Source organism: Lepidochelys kempii, chromosome 16, assembly GCF_965140285.1.
Source record: "Lepidochelys kempii isolate rLepKem1 chromosome 16, rLepKem1.hap1, whole genome shotgun sequence".
Classification (NCBI taxonomy): Eukaryota; Metazoa; Chordata; order Testudines; family Cheloniidae; genus Lepidochelys; species Lepidochelys kempii.
Window position 1 is genome coordinate 12,708,125 of NC_136395.1, and position 12,613 is coordinate 12,720,737.

Genomic DNA, 12,613 nt, shown 5'->3' on the forward strand with positions numbered 1-12,613 from the left:
ACTCCTGCTCGCGGCCCTCCAGCACTGGATGTGGCTTTAAATCACAATCTAGAGGCTTTGTTTCAAAATACTTTCAGTGTCTCGTGAATGCAGGGGATCGCACCTGATGTATCACAAGTCCCCAGGGGAAGGACCCCAGATGCTCCTCCCACCTGTTAGCTCCTCCCCATCATCACTGCTTGGGCTTTGCTAGCTAAGGTCCTCGGCCAGGGTTTGAGTTGTTGCAGATCAGGTGTGAATGGGCACCAGCTTTTTATGCCCCCCCGCCCCCCTCAAAAAAAACAATGAATATTGCTGAGGGCCTGTGTGATGCTGGCAGACCAGGTGCCCTCTCATGCCAAGACCCCTACGCCTCAACTGAACACTGACAAATGCATATCGGGAAACCGGTCTGGCTCAACTGTGTATTAAAACTGTTAAAACAGGTATTAGGTTTTGGTGTTTAGACTTTATGAAATGCTTGTGAGCTGCTTGCCTGCACTAATCTCACTTATAATATCTCTATCCCATGCCATCAAGTAATATTTAAGTGTTTGCTCTGTAAATGTAAAAGTGATTGCTCTGAAACTGTAAACCCCCATGGTCCGGGAGAAGCATTACCAAGTGTGAAATGGTAGTTTACCACAGGAGGTGTTATCCTCTGCCCAAAAAAAAGGCAGCCCATAGACACCAGGCAAACCATTGTGGAACATCAGAGGACAAAAGTGTGTGTTAACTGCTTGGACTTTAGGAGGGCAAGATTAAAGCAGATAAATATACACACACAAATGAATCACAGTCTTAGGTTCCAAAAGGTTACAGAGGCTGCTGTAATATGCAAGCACTATATGTCCTCTAGGACTAACCCATGCTAAGCAGCTGGGGATCCCTTGCTTATGCTTAGAGACATGGCCCTCCTAAAGTCCAAGCAGCACAGAAATACAATTTCTTCTTGTCAAGGATTTTTATTCCCTTCCCACAGAGTTCAGGCTGATGGGACGAGTCCACATGCATGTCTGCTCTTCATGACTGGGGAGGGGAGGAGATCAATTAACAAGTTTCCATCCGTAAAATAGGGATAATACTTCCCTACCTCCCAGGTGCTGAGGATTGATTTATGAATGTCTGTAAAGTGCTTTGAGCTCTTCCTGTGGCACGTAAAAGCATAAGGACGGCCAGACTGGGTCAGACCAATGGTCCAGCCTAGTTTCCTGTCACTAACAATGGCCAATGCCAGGTGCTTCAGAGGGAATGAACAGAACAGGGCAATTCTGAGTGATTCATCCCTGTCATCCAGGCCCAGCTTCTGGGAGTTGGAGGTTTGGGGACAATCTGAGCATGGGATTGTGTCCCTGCCCATTTTGGCTAACAGTCATTGATGGAGCTATCCTCCATGTACTTATTGCATTCTTTTTTGAACCCCGTTATACTTTTGGCTTTCACAGTGTCCCCTGGCAATGAGTTCCACAGGTTGACTGTGCACTGTATGAAGAAGTACATCCTTATGATTGTTTTAAACCTGCTGCCTATTAATTTCACCTGGTGATCCCGAGTTCTTGTGTTATGCGAAGGGATAAATAACACTTCTCTAGTCACTTTCTCCGCGAAATTCATGATTCTATAGACCTCTTTCATATCCCCCACTGGCTGTCTCTTTTCTAAGCTGACCTGTCTCCATCTTTTTAACCTCTCCTCCTATGGAGCTTTCGAAGCGCGCTCTTAGATGAGTGCATGTGCACCAGACCCCTCTCATCACCCCTTTGCGGATGCCCGGGGACTCCACCCATGACAACTGCAGGAGGGCTATTAAGCTTCACTGGTGGAGGATCACCATGCAAAAGGGAAGCTCTTTTCTGGAGAGGCCCCATTTATTCTGCCTTAGGTTGACACAGCTTCCTCTGGATCCATGTGAGCCTGACAGGAGGTCATGCTGCGCTCAATTCAGTCTGCTCCTGCTGCTGCTCCTGTTCCTTATACTGACACTGACAAACCCGCTTTCCTGTGCAGCCACTGATCATTTGGGGGGATGGGGGGGGGGACCGTGAGAGAGAAATAAGACTGTGTAAGCGCCCTCAGCCTTACTGGAACCTGGGTGATTTGTAATGAGTAGATTAGATCACAGAACACAGCACCCAAATTTCTGGACTGAGGCGTGTGTGGGTGTGTGTGTGTGTGTGTGTGTGAGAGAGAGAGAGAGGGGTCAAACTTAACCCAATCGCAGAGTCCGGAGCTGAAGAGACAGTGGATTCAGACTGTTCCAGGACTGGGGGATCTCCACCTAGCTTCCAGAAAGGGGACTGTCCCTAGGGTTAGATTGCCCAGAGGTGATGATCCAGAAGTAGGAGTTTCCTGCTCATGTTCTGCTGTGCTTGTGGTTCAGGACATTGAGGGTATGTCTGCACTGTAATAAAACATCCACAGCTGGCTCATGTCAGCTGGCTCGGGCTCGTGGGGCTTTAAATGTGCCGTGTATATGGTCCCAAACTCACTGCAGTTGTACAGACCTGCAGCCCGAGTCCCGCAGACCCAGGTCAGCTGAAATGGGCCAGACAAAAGTGTTTTATTGCAGTGTAGACATACCTATAGTCATAGCAGAAGCCTGCTGTGAGGAGGCCAAGGGAGGCCTGGCAAATGCTGAAAGGGAGAGGCTGTGGCCAGCAGGAGATCTCTGCTCTTTGTTAGCTGGGAGCTACTCCCAGCAAGGAAAGCTCCCAGAGCTGTTTTCCTGTTTGTCATTGGCACAACACTGCTGTGAGGAAGCTCACCCAGCTAGATACTACCTGGCAAGCATAGGGGACACTACTGTGAGGAAGCTCATGCTGGGGAAATGTTCCTTATTCTTGGCAGGACACTATTTGATGGATGTTCACATGATGCGAGTCCCAGCTGGCCAACGCTGGGCACTGCTGGGAGGATGCACCAATTGTTGTTGGTATATTCATGTTCACTGGCAGGCCAGGGCTGTGAGGGCGCTCGGAGATGATGGCAGGAGCCAAAACCAAACTGCCCAGGAAGGTAGGATGTGAAAGAATGCCCACCAGCACCCAGTAATGCAACAACCACCCCCATCCTGCACAGCAACACAACACCCACGCCTGCCAGCACAGTAACACAACAACCCTCATGCCTGCTCACAGCAACACAACACGCACAGCACACGGTAGCGCAACAACAACCCCTACACCCACCAACGTACAGCAACACAACCCCCACATCTGCCAAAGCACAGCAACACAACAACACCCATGCCCGCCAACGCACAGCGACACGGCCGTGACCCTCCACATCCCAACACAACAGCCACAGAACAGCAACCCCCATTCTCTGGCCTGCAGTGTGTGTGTTATAAACAGTGTCAGGCTGCCCTACAGTGCCCAAGGGCATGAGTACCAGCCTCAGGGCAGACTACTCAAAACCAGGGCACCAACCCCAAATTGGTTGTGAGTTCTGCATTTAGATTTCACCAACCAAGTATCAAGTATAAACTCCTCAAGTGCTATAACAGCCTTAATATGGAGTTACAGACTGTCCTATTGTGTACTCCGATCTGTCTTGCCACCCAGGTGAGCCTACCTTTGTGACAGATGATCCCTTACACCAAGTATCACGGCAATATTCAGGTTACTCCCAGTCCCAGAGAACCAGTCACTTACTCACGTCCATTGCATCATAGATTCTATACTAAAAACAACGCTTGTAGCCAACACAATAATAAATTAACTACAATTTTTTAACTAAAGAAAAGGAACAAGAATCATCCACAAGGTTAAAGCAGGAAAACATAACACACACAAACAAGTTACAGCCTTAGGTTTCAAAAAGGAACAGAAGCTTCTATGGTAAGCAAGCTCTAGATGTCCTTTAGGGCTACCCCAGGCTAAACACTAGGGATCTTTTGCTTATGCCTAGTAATCTTTGCCCCCCAGCCCCACCCTAGTGTCCAAGTAGCATAAACATACAGTTCATCCTCCTGTCCACCAGCACTAGGGCCATTTACAAACCCAAGCCACCCCACTGGTCTCCTGTCCCTACATCGCTGAACTGTGGTTGGGGGAGTGAGGAGAACCTTCTTCATGGTGAAATTCACCCCTGTGGAGAGGACCTGCAAAAGGCCTAAGCACCCACAACTGCTCTAGATTGAGGGCTTAGGTGGGACTTAACTGGTACATGGACCTGCACTGCCCCCTGTGCATGGGGGCAATTGCACCATTCACCCCTTCTTAGACTGTAAACTTGGGGCGGCGGGGAAGCAATGCTGTTCCCAAGGGCTTGCCCAGTGTCTAGTATAAACAGGGCCTTGATCCAGACTGAGGTGTCCAGGCACTACCACGAGGTACATAGAATCACAGGACTGGAAGGGACCTCGAGAGGTCATCTAGTCCAGTCCCCTGCACTCATGGCAGGACTAAGTATTATCTCGACCATCCTTGACAGGTGTTTGTCTAAACTGTTCTTAAAAATCTCCAATGATGGAGATTCTACAACCTCCCTCGGCAATTTATTCCAGTGCTTAACCACCCAGACAGGAAGTTTTTCCTTACATCCAACCTAAACCTCCCTTGCTGCAATTTAAGCTCCTTGCTTCTTGTCCTGTCTTCAGAGGTTAAAGAGAACAATTTTTCTCCCTCCTGCTTGTAACAACCTTTTATGTACTTGAAATCTGTCATCCTGCCCCCTCTCTGTCTTCTCTTTTCCAGACTAATCAAACCCAGTTTTTTTCTATCTTCCCTTATAGGTCATGTTTTCTAGATCTTTAAGCAGTTTTGTTGCTCTTCTCTGGACTTTCCTGAAATGTGGCGTTCAGAACTGGACACAATACTCCAGTTGAGCCCTAATTTATAGTACATAGTATACAGGGATTAGGAGGAAGGATGATCTTGTATTGGTTAGGGTTTTTTATTCCTTTCTCCCCTTCTGCTGTGAGTTGCAAACTCAGCTGATGGCAGGAATTCCCTTGCAAGTCTCAAGTTCAAGGAGCATAGGGGGGTAAACAACAAAATCTTTGGTCCCTTTTAATGTTTCACTCTAGACCGCATGAGGTTGACGGGCCTTCCTTGTCGGGCTGGACACCACACCTTGTGTCGGAGACCAGCATTTCACACTTAGATAATGTTTCTCTTCTGTCTGGTGTTATATGTGGTTACAGAGGCTTACAATGCAAAAACACTCAAATATTACCGTAAAATATGGGCTACAGAGGTTATGAGTGAGATAAATGCAGGCAGGAAATCACAAGTGTTCCATACAGTCTAAATACTAACCACACTCTTATCATTCTAACGCCTGCCTTAACAATACCAACACACAGGTGAGCCAGACTGGTTCCAGCTACACATTTGTCAGTGTTGTGTGGAGACCTGGGGATCTTAGCGTGAGCTGGCTCTTGGTCTGCCAGCATCACAAGTACATTTTGTTATTTTATTTTTAAACCCTTTACTAATGTGGCTATTTTTATCTGAAGCCCTAAAAATCCACCCAAATGTCCTCCCCCGATGAGGTAAACAGGAGATGGGATTAGTGACATTACATTTAATCATCCCCTTTATTCCTACACAGGGGCTGGTTAACAAGGAGGCTTTTCTTCTCTCTGACCCATGTGTCACTCAGGGAGCATGCAGCCAAAGGGTTGTTCCTTTCTCCTCCTTTGAGGGGATCACAATGCTGAACTCTCATTCTTCTAGGGGCTGGAGTTACTTGGCATGGAGGTGTGTAATGCACTGATGCTATTCTGCCACAGAGCTCTGAAAGCCTCAGCACTGAACAGCCTGTTTGCAAAGGAGACGAGTCACAAGGTCTAACAGTTTGATGCCAGGACAGCAGCTACAGGGACAGCAGCTACAGGGACAGAAGCCCTCAGTCACAGACAGGCTGACATGGGGCAGCAGTTTCATGGAGGGACTGATTTTGAGGGGAGGTGCATGAACTATCAAGCATGTACAAAGTCCTGTAGTGGGACAGTAGCTCCAGCAGCAGGAAGCGTGTGTGGGGGAGGTTTACAAGGACTCACCCACACATACCAATTGAAAAAGAATCCAAAAGTTTCCAACTCTCGCTATCTTTTTGTTCTGTTTTGTACAGCACTTAGCACAATGGGCCCTGGTCCACAACCGGAGCTCCTAGGTGCGACTGCAATACAATTAACAATATGAAGGCAGGAAACTGCTCTAACTGTGCGGGAGACGTCAGGGTTCCCCGACACAAGAGGGGCCTTATTTGTGGTTCTTCAGATTGTGATGGGATATCACGTGGGCATTCAAAGCCCGACATCTCACTCCCTAGACTGCTACAGTGCCCAGGCCTGACCTGGAAGATGGTCACAGGATCTGGTGAGTCCATTCACCCAGATTAAAAACAAGCGCCTGAGAAAAGGAGTCGAGAGGTAGATCTACAACAGCAAAAAAAGAGCAATGGCAGCAACCCTCAGAGTCCGGATCAACCGATTTGGGTTCATGGGGCTCATGCTGCAGGTCTAAAAATAGCAGAGTAGATGTTCGGGCTCGGGCTGGAGGCCGGGCTGCAAGATCCTCCCCCTTCACAGGCAGGAGAGCCCCAAATGTCTGCTCTGTTTTTAGCTCTACACCACAAACCCAAGTCAGTTGACCTGGGCTCTGAGACTAGCTGCCATGGGTTGGTTTTTCTGGCTGTGTGGACGTACCCTGGATGGCTCAGGATTGTCAGTGGGCTCTGGAGCCTTTCCCCGAGCTTGCTGGATTGAACACTCGGCTCATGGCCAGAGTGACTGTCAGGTACTCCTTGTACACAGTAGATTGCAGGGCTGCAACCTGCAGGTCAGGCTTCTGTACCCGACCTGGACAAACTACAGAGTTTCCATCCTGGAGAGAGATACGAGAGATGTGGGACTGAAGACTGTTACCATCTTCTGGCTGTTTGTGGCCTACACGAGATGGGAAAGGAGGCCCCTTGGTTAGCACTGAATTGGCCTGGAGACTGAATGTCCCTCGTCCATTGAAGGGGTTGCCCTGTTTGGGATAAGTGGCAAGGATACCTCACCACTGCCCGTGCCACACCTGTTGTGCAGAGAATCAGAGGGCTCACGTCACTCTCCAGGGCGGCCAGCCTGACCCCATCCACCAGCACTAGGGCCATTTACAAACCCAAGCTACCCCACTGGTCTCCTGTCCCTGCATCTCTGAACTGTGGTAGGGGGAGTGAGAAGAACCTTCTTCATGGTGAAATTCACCTCTGTGGAGAGGACCTGCAAACGGCCTAAGCACCCACGTCTCCCCTAGATTGAGGGCTTAGGTGGGACTTAACTGGTACATGGACCTGCACTGGCCCCTGTGCATGGGGGCAATTGCACCATTCACCCCTTCTTAGACTGTAAACTTGGGGGTGGGGGGGGTGGGAGGAAATGCTGTTCCCAAGGGCTTGCCCAGTGTCTAGTATAAACAGGGCGCTGATCCAGACTGAGGTGGCCAGGCACTACCACAAGGTACATCGTATACAGGGATTGGGAAGAAGGATGGTCTTGTCCTGGACTGAAACTCTGGAGCGCCTGGTTCTGCCACAGGCTGCTGTGGGACCCGGGGGACATCACTATGCATGGGATCTTCTAAAGCAGCTCAGGGAGACCACATCTAATGGCACAGAAACCGATGGGGGTACACCTGAACTTGAATATATTGAGGATGGAGATCAGAAGGGGACATCTAACCAACAGAGAAGTGAGGCTCTGTAACAGCCTCCCATCAGGAGTAGGAGGGGGCAAAGAGCCTATCTACTTTTAAAATGGAGCGTGATACATTTCTGAACAAGATTACATGACAGAATTGCCTGCAATAACAGGGGACTAGATTTGAGGACTCAAGAGACTCCAGTCCTCCATTCCTACGTCCCTATGTTCCATCGACTTTCCATTAGAGCTGGGCATGGCAATCCCAGCTGTGATCTCTCAGAACCTCAATTCTCCATCTCTAAAAGGGAGACAACAGTCCTTCCTTTCCACCCATCCTTTGTCTGCCTTGCCTAGTTGGACTGCAAGTCATTTGGGGCAGGGACTGTCCCTCATTATGTACAGCACCTGGCACAATGAGACCCCCATATCAGTTGTGGCCTCTATGAACTACTGTAATAACAATGAACGATAATAATAACCTGGAACCCTAGTCTGAACCAGATGGGGATTTGGACTGAAGTGGAACCAGAATAAAGAAATGAAAAGTACTTGCTGCTCTGCTCTTCTTCCCACTTCGGAGGTTCTTAACTTTACACTCCTTCCTCCAGAGGAGTTTTGAAGTCACAGAAAACATTTTCCAAACCTAATATTAGTTCCAGATGTTCACAGACATTTTGGTTTGTACCTCACTCTGTAAAACACATTTTCTCTCTCTTTTTTTCAAGTGCAGAGCCTGCTTTGTCTATGACATAATCTGCTAGCAGCCCCGCCAGTGTGCGCGCTCACTCGCGCGCTCTCCCGCTTCGAACAGCTCATGTTCGAACAAAGAGCATCCCTCATCTGCCAAGTTGTCACGCACATGGAGTTGTGAGTAATTTCCACAAACTTTAAGGAACAGTTCGGGATGCGATTCTTCCTTCTTCTTTTCTGGCTGCTGAGTGGAGAGCCACTCTCTCGCCGTTGCACGGTGTTGAAAGTATGGTTTGCTTTGCACACAAATTCACCTTGAGAACAGTCCTGGTAACATCCAAGGTTTTGAGGGCTGTGTTTTTCTAAGCACCAGTAATAAGCCTTTAAAAGTGTATTTAGCCAGGGAGTTGGGTGGGCAGGTATTCCCTGAGAGGCCTTCATTTCTCTCACCCTCACTCCCCAGCACCTCTGTCCTGCACACCGAGACAAAGAAAAAGCAGAGCTGGCTCCTGACCCTGCTCCTGGATGAAGAAGAGGATAAAATTATTTTTGGCTCAGGAAAAGGGCTTCTTCCACTTGCCAGCAGAATAGGAGGCCAAGGGTTTTGTCGAGATTAGATGCTGGAGCCTTTGGGGGACAGGCAGAGGGCCAGATGCCATACAGGAGCAAATCCTGCCATGCAGCCAGAGGGTGGGTTGGCACAGTGCTAGCAGAGGGCATTGCCAGGAATCACAATATTAGGAGGTTATAACTCTAATTTTTCTTTAAAAAATACAGATTATCTTCCCACTCTTAAGACCTGGAGATCTCAGGAATAAACTCCAGCAGCATCAAGACCATAGCTGGTTTTTGGATGGTATGGCTGTGCTGCCAGAATGACCCTGCTGTCTCTCTGTGGGAGGGGGCATGGCCAGCTGCCCTACTGAGAGAAGAAGAGTGAAAAACCTCAACTTGCCCCAAAACGGAGGCATAGCTTTTCCAGGGGGCTCCTGTTTTTAGGTTTTTGCTATTGATTTTATGCAAAAGTCACACAGAGACTGGTGACGGGCAGCAGTATGAGAAAGCAAGAGAAAGAGAGAGATACTCAACTGGAGGCACCCAGGGGCTCGTTCTCCGAGTAGCTGGGCATCCACACATCCAAATGAAGTCAACGGAACCAGCGGAGCTCAGCGCCTTGGAAAAATTAGGCCCCTTGGTGTCTCCAGTTGGACGTCCAAAAATCAAGGCATCTAAAATTAGTAGCTCCACAGGCTTGAGAAAGGAGGGAACATTTGGATACAAACAACTGACGGAAGAGAGAATTTTGGGGTTTGCTCTTTATTTATTTATTTTTAATGTCTGTTCGTTGTTTCTGTTTTTGTGTTCAGAGTGAGGGGCATGCGGCTCTCGGGAGTGATTTTCTTTGCATGTCAAACACATGGCAAAAAGAAAAGAAAATAATAATAATAATCTGTATTTCCTGCTGCAGCTGTCACACGGAGGTCCAGCCACATCAGAGAAGAAACCCCATGTTTCCCTCGTCTGGCCTCACCTGACAAATGTGTGAGCAATCTGGAATCTCCATCCAAAACACAGTGCTTCCTTTACCGTGTAGCTTTCCTTTTGCATACTGAGGGTGCCCCTCCAAGGCAAAGAACAAACCTGCCATGCTTGGAAACTGGAACCGTAACCCAGGCATTGCAACGGCATTGGATAGCTTTGGAAATGGAAGTCAGTGACAGGGAGGGAGGGAAACTTACTTTGAGACCGGGACTGAGGTGTAAACAAATGAGGGGCATCAATTCTGACTGCCCATAGCGGAGGCCCCTGCAAATGATCAGAGGCCTCAGAAGGATGCGCTGATCTTTCCCCTGACAACGAAAATCTAGCCTCTGTAGCACAGATGCTTAACAATGGGGGTCATATAAATACCTGAGAGAGAAATCTGACAGGAAGAACAGATGGGACCAAAAATCCCTGCTGGTATAATTTGGTGCAGCTTCCTTGGTTGCTCCAGTTTACACCAGAAGAGAATTTAGCCCATAGGTACTCAGAAAGTTACAGAGTGAATAAACCCACAAAAATCCACCCACCACTAATAGCCAAATTCTTCTCTCGCCTGCATTTCCCTGGCTTGCCCCTGCCGAGCTGAGAGAAGGAATTGGTTATGAATGATCACAGTGAGATAGCGCCTCTGACGGAATCATCACACACTCAGAGTCCCAGGTTCCCAGGACTCATCCTCCGTCAGTCACGATCAGGAGTCTTCTGCTCATTGCCAGCCAGAGGCACTTTAATGTCCCCCTGCCCCACCCTGGTGCGGGTGCCAGCACCCTGCCCTGCACTGAAAAGGCGCATGGCCAGCTCCTGCTTAGTCTGCAACAACAGCAACGGAAAGCCTTTCTGAAGAGGAGCCTCTACGAGTCACCAGCCTGTGGCTTGGCGCACACACACCTCCGTGCTACCCATCTGGATACAGAGGTGTGTCAAAGTGACTGCGACTGGAGCGAGGTGTTACACGATCACAAGAGTATCCGGAGGGCGCTGAGCCTGTGCCAAAGAGAGAGCAGTAGTGAGGGAACGGTCTCAGAACCAGCAGGCCTCTGGCGGGCTACGCTCACCAGCGCAGATGCTGTGGGCACATCTGTGCAGACCTCATGGAGAGGCTCAATCTGTCTGGTAGCACTTCAGAGTGACGCCCACCAGCCGGGCCCGTTCCTCAGGCTTCTGCAGAGCATGGTTTAGTAATGCATACAGTGGTGGAGCCTAGCCCCTGCTAGCGCTGACATGTGTAGCCTCTAGGAGGCGCTCAGACAGCACGGCAATGAGCATGGGATGGGGAGACAGATAGCACCAGGAAAAACAAATGTAAGCAACCCCGCCCACATGTAAACCACCTAGCCTGTGAGATTTGCAACACAATGTTCCAAAGAAAGAACCTGTAATGTATAGAGAGAGAGAGAGAGAGAGAGAAAAACCCACTTGCACCATAACTTTGAACTTTCATAGTTAAATGAACCCCAAATCCTCCATTAATTGCAAGATAAGGAACCGAGTTTTGCCTGGTTTTCTCACTGAGCAGAGCTTGAGCAGCAGCTTTCAACACCTTTGGTGCTATGTTTTAGAATACATCATTTTTAATTACTCATCCAGACCCATCGACAAGTTTCACATCCTTCCACCTTGACCTGCAGGCCCCTGAATCATGCTCTGAGTCTCAGCCAAAACACTGACGAGCCTCAGGGGACTGGGTCCACGTTCTGTGTTTATAGCTAAACTCCAAAACCAGGTGAGTTTCAGGTGCTGTTAGCGAAGCTTTGCACAGCTCTAGCTGAGGTCTCAGTTTTGTAGGTTGCCCAGTTGCTACAAAACTTTTGAAATGCAAATAACTTCTTTGTAGTTACCAAACACTTTTCTCTCATTTTTCCAAGTAACAGACTCTACAGAGGCCTTCAGCAGCCACTCCCGCTGCAGGAGCTTTGGCACTACACTCCAGCTGGTGTCTGTGTTCCGTACCCTTCTGCACAAAGCCAACAAAATCCCAAGGACAGAGCTCGGATTGCTGTGGCCAGCAATCTCGGGCACAGAATCAGTTAACATTGCTGCGGCATTTCCGGAGCTGCTGCCCTTTGTCCTCACCTACCTGTGTAGAGGTCAGTGTCCGTGTACTCATCAACCTTCTTGTGCTGAAGGATGTAATCGGAGACCTTTGTCCCGATCGCAGGCTGGACGTCCAGCCACTCCAGAGAGACCACGGTGCTGGAGGGCTCTACGCTGGGGGATAAGCGCAACCTGGGCAGGGCACAAACAAAGCAGAACTCCTGGAAATCAGCTTGCACTCTGAGGAAAGGCAGCCTGTTAAAGCAGATTCTGAACATATGCCTATGGGCTCTCTCGCACATTCAGACACAAACACATGAACACAAGAAACACGGAGACAATAGGAAGCGGAGGGAGAAAAAAAACAAAAAAGGAAACTTTCAGCCAGGTGGAGTCAGATCCTGCTGTATGCTGTTCCCTCCTCCACCTGCTCCCTGAAGAACCTTGTTCTCGTGACTCCTGCATTAGCGTCTCTGGGCTATGCACCTACTGCCGACTGAGAGTGGCTAAACTCATCCCACCTGAAGGGCTCTCCACCTTTTCATTTAACACCCTCATAACTACGTCCCTGCAATCTCAGATCAGCTCAGTGACCCTATGGAGAATGGATATCGAGCAGCACGAGAGAGTGAAAGAGGAGAGCAAGAAGGTCAAACTTTCCCTCTGTGTGTCTCCATGCTACCCAGCTTATACCCAGACGGGGTATAAGTGAAGAGAGAATCTAGCTCA

At 49.0% G+C, this 12,613-nt stretch overlaps 1 protein-coding gene across 5 annotated transcripts in view; it reads right to left on the reverse strand.

The window, feature by feature from the left end:
- The window catches only part of ASTN2 (astrotactin 2), a 602,317-nt gene that overhangs the window by 138,355 nt on the left and 451,349 nt on the right, over nucleotides 1-12,613 (reverse strand). For all 5 annotated transcript variants that reach the window (XM_073314892.2, XM_073314893.2, XM_073314894.2 and 2 more), the window contains one exon: nucleotides 11,928-12,076. In XM_073314892.2, coding sequence (XP_073170993.1) covers nucleotides 11,928-12,076 — 149 coding nt within the window. The remainder of the gene's footprint in view (nucleotides 1-11,927; nucleotides 12,077-12,613) is intronic.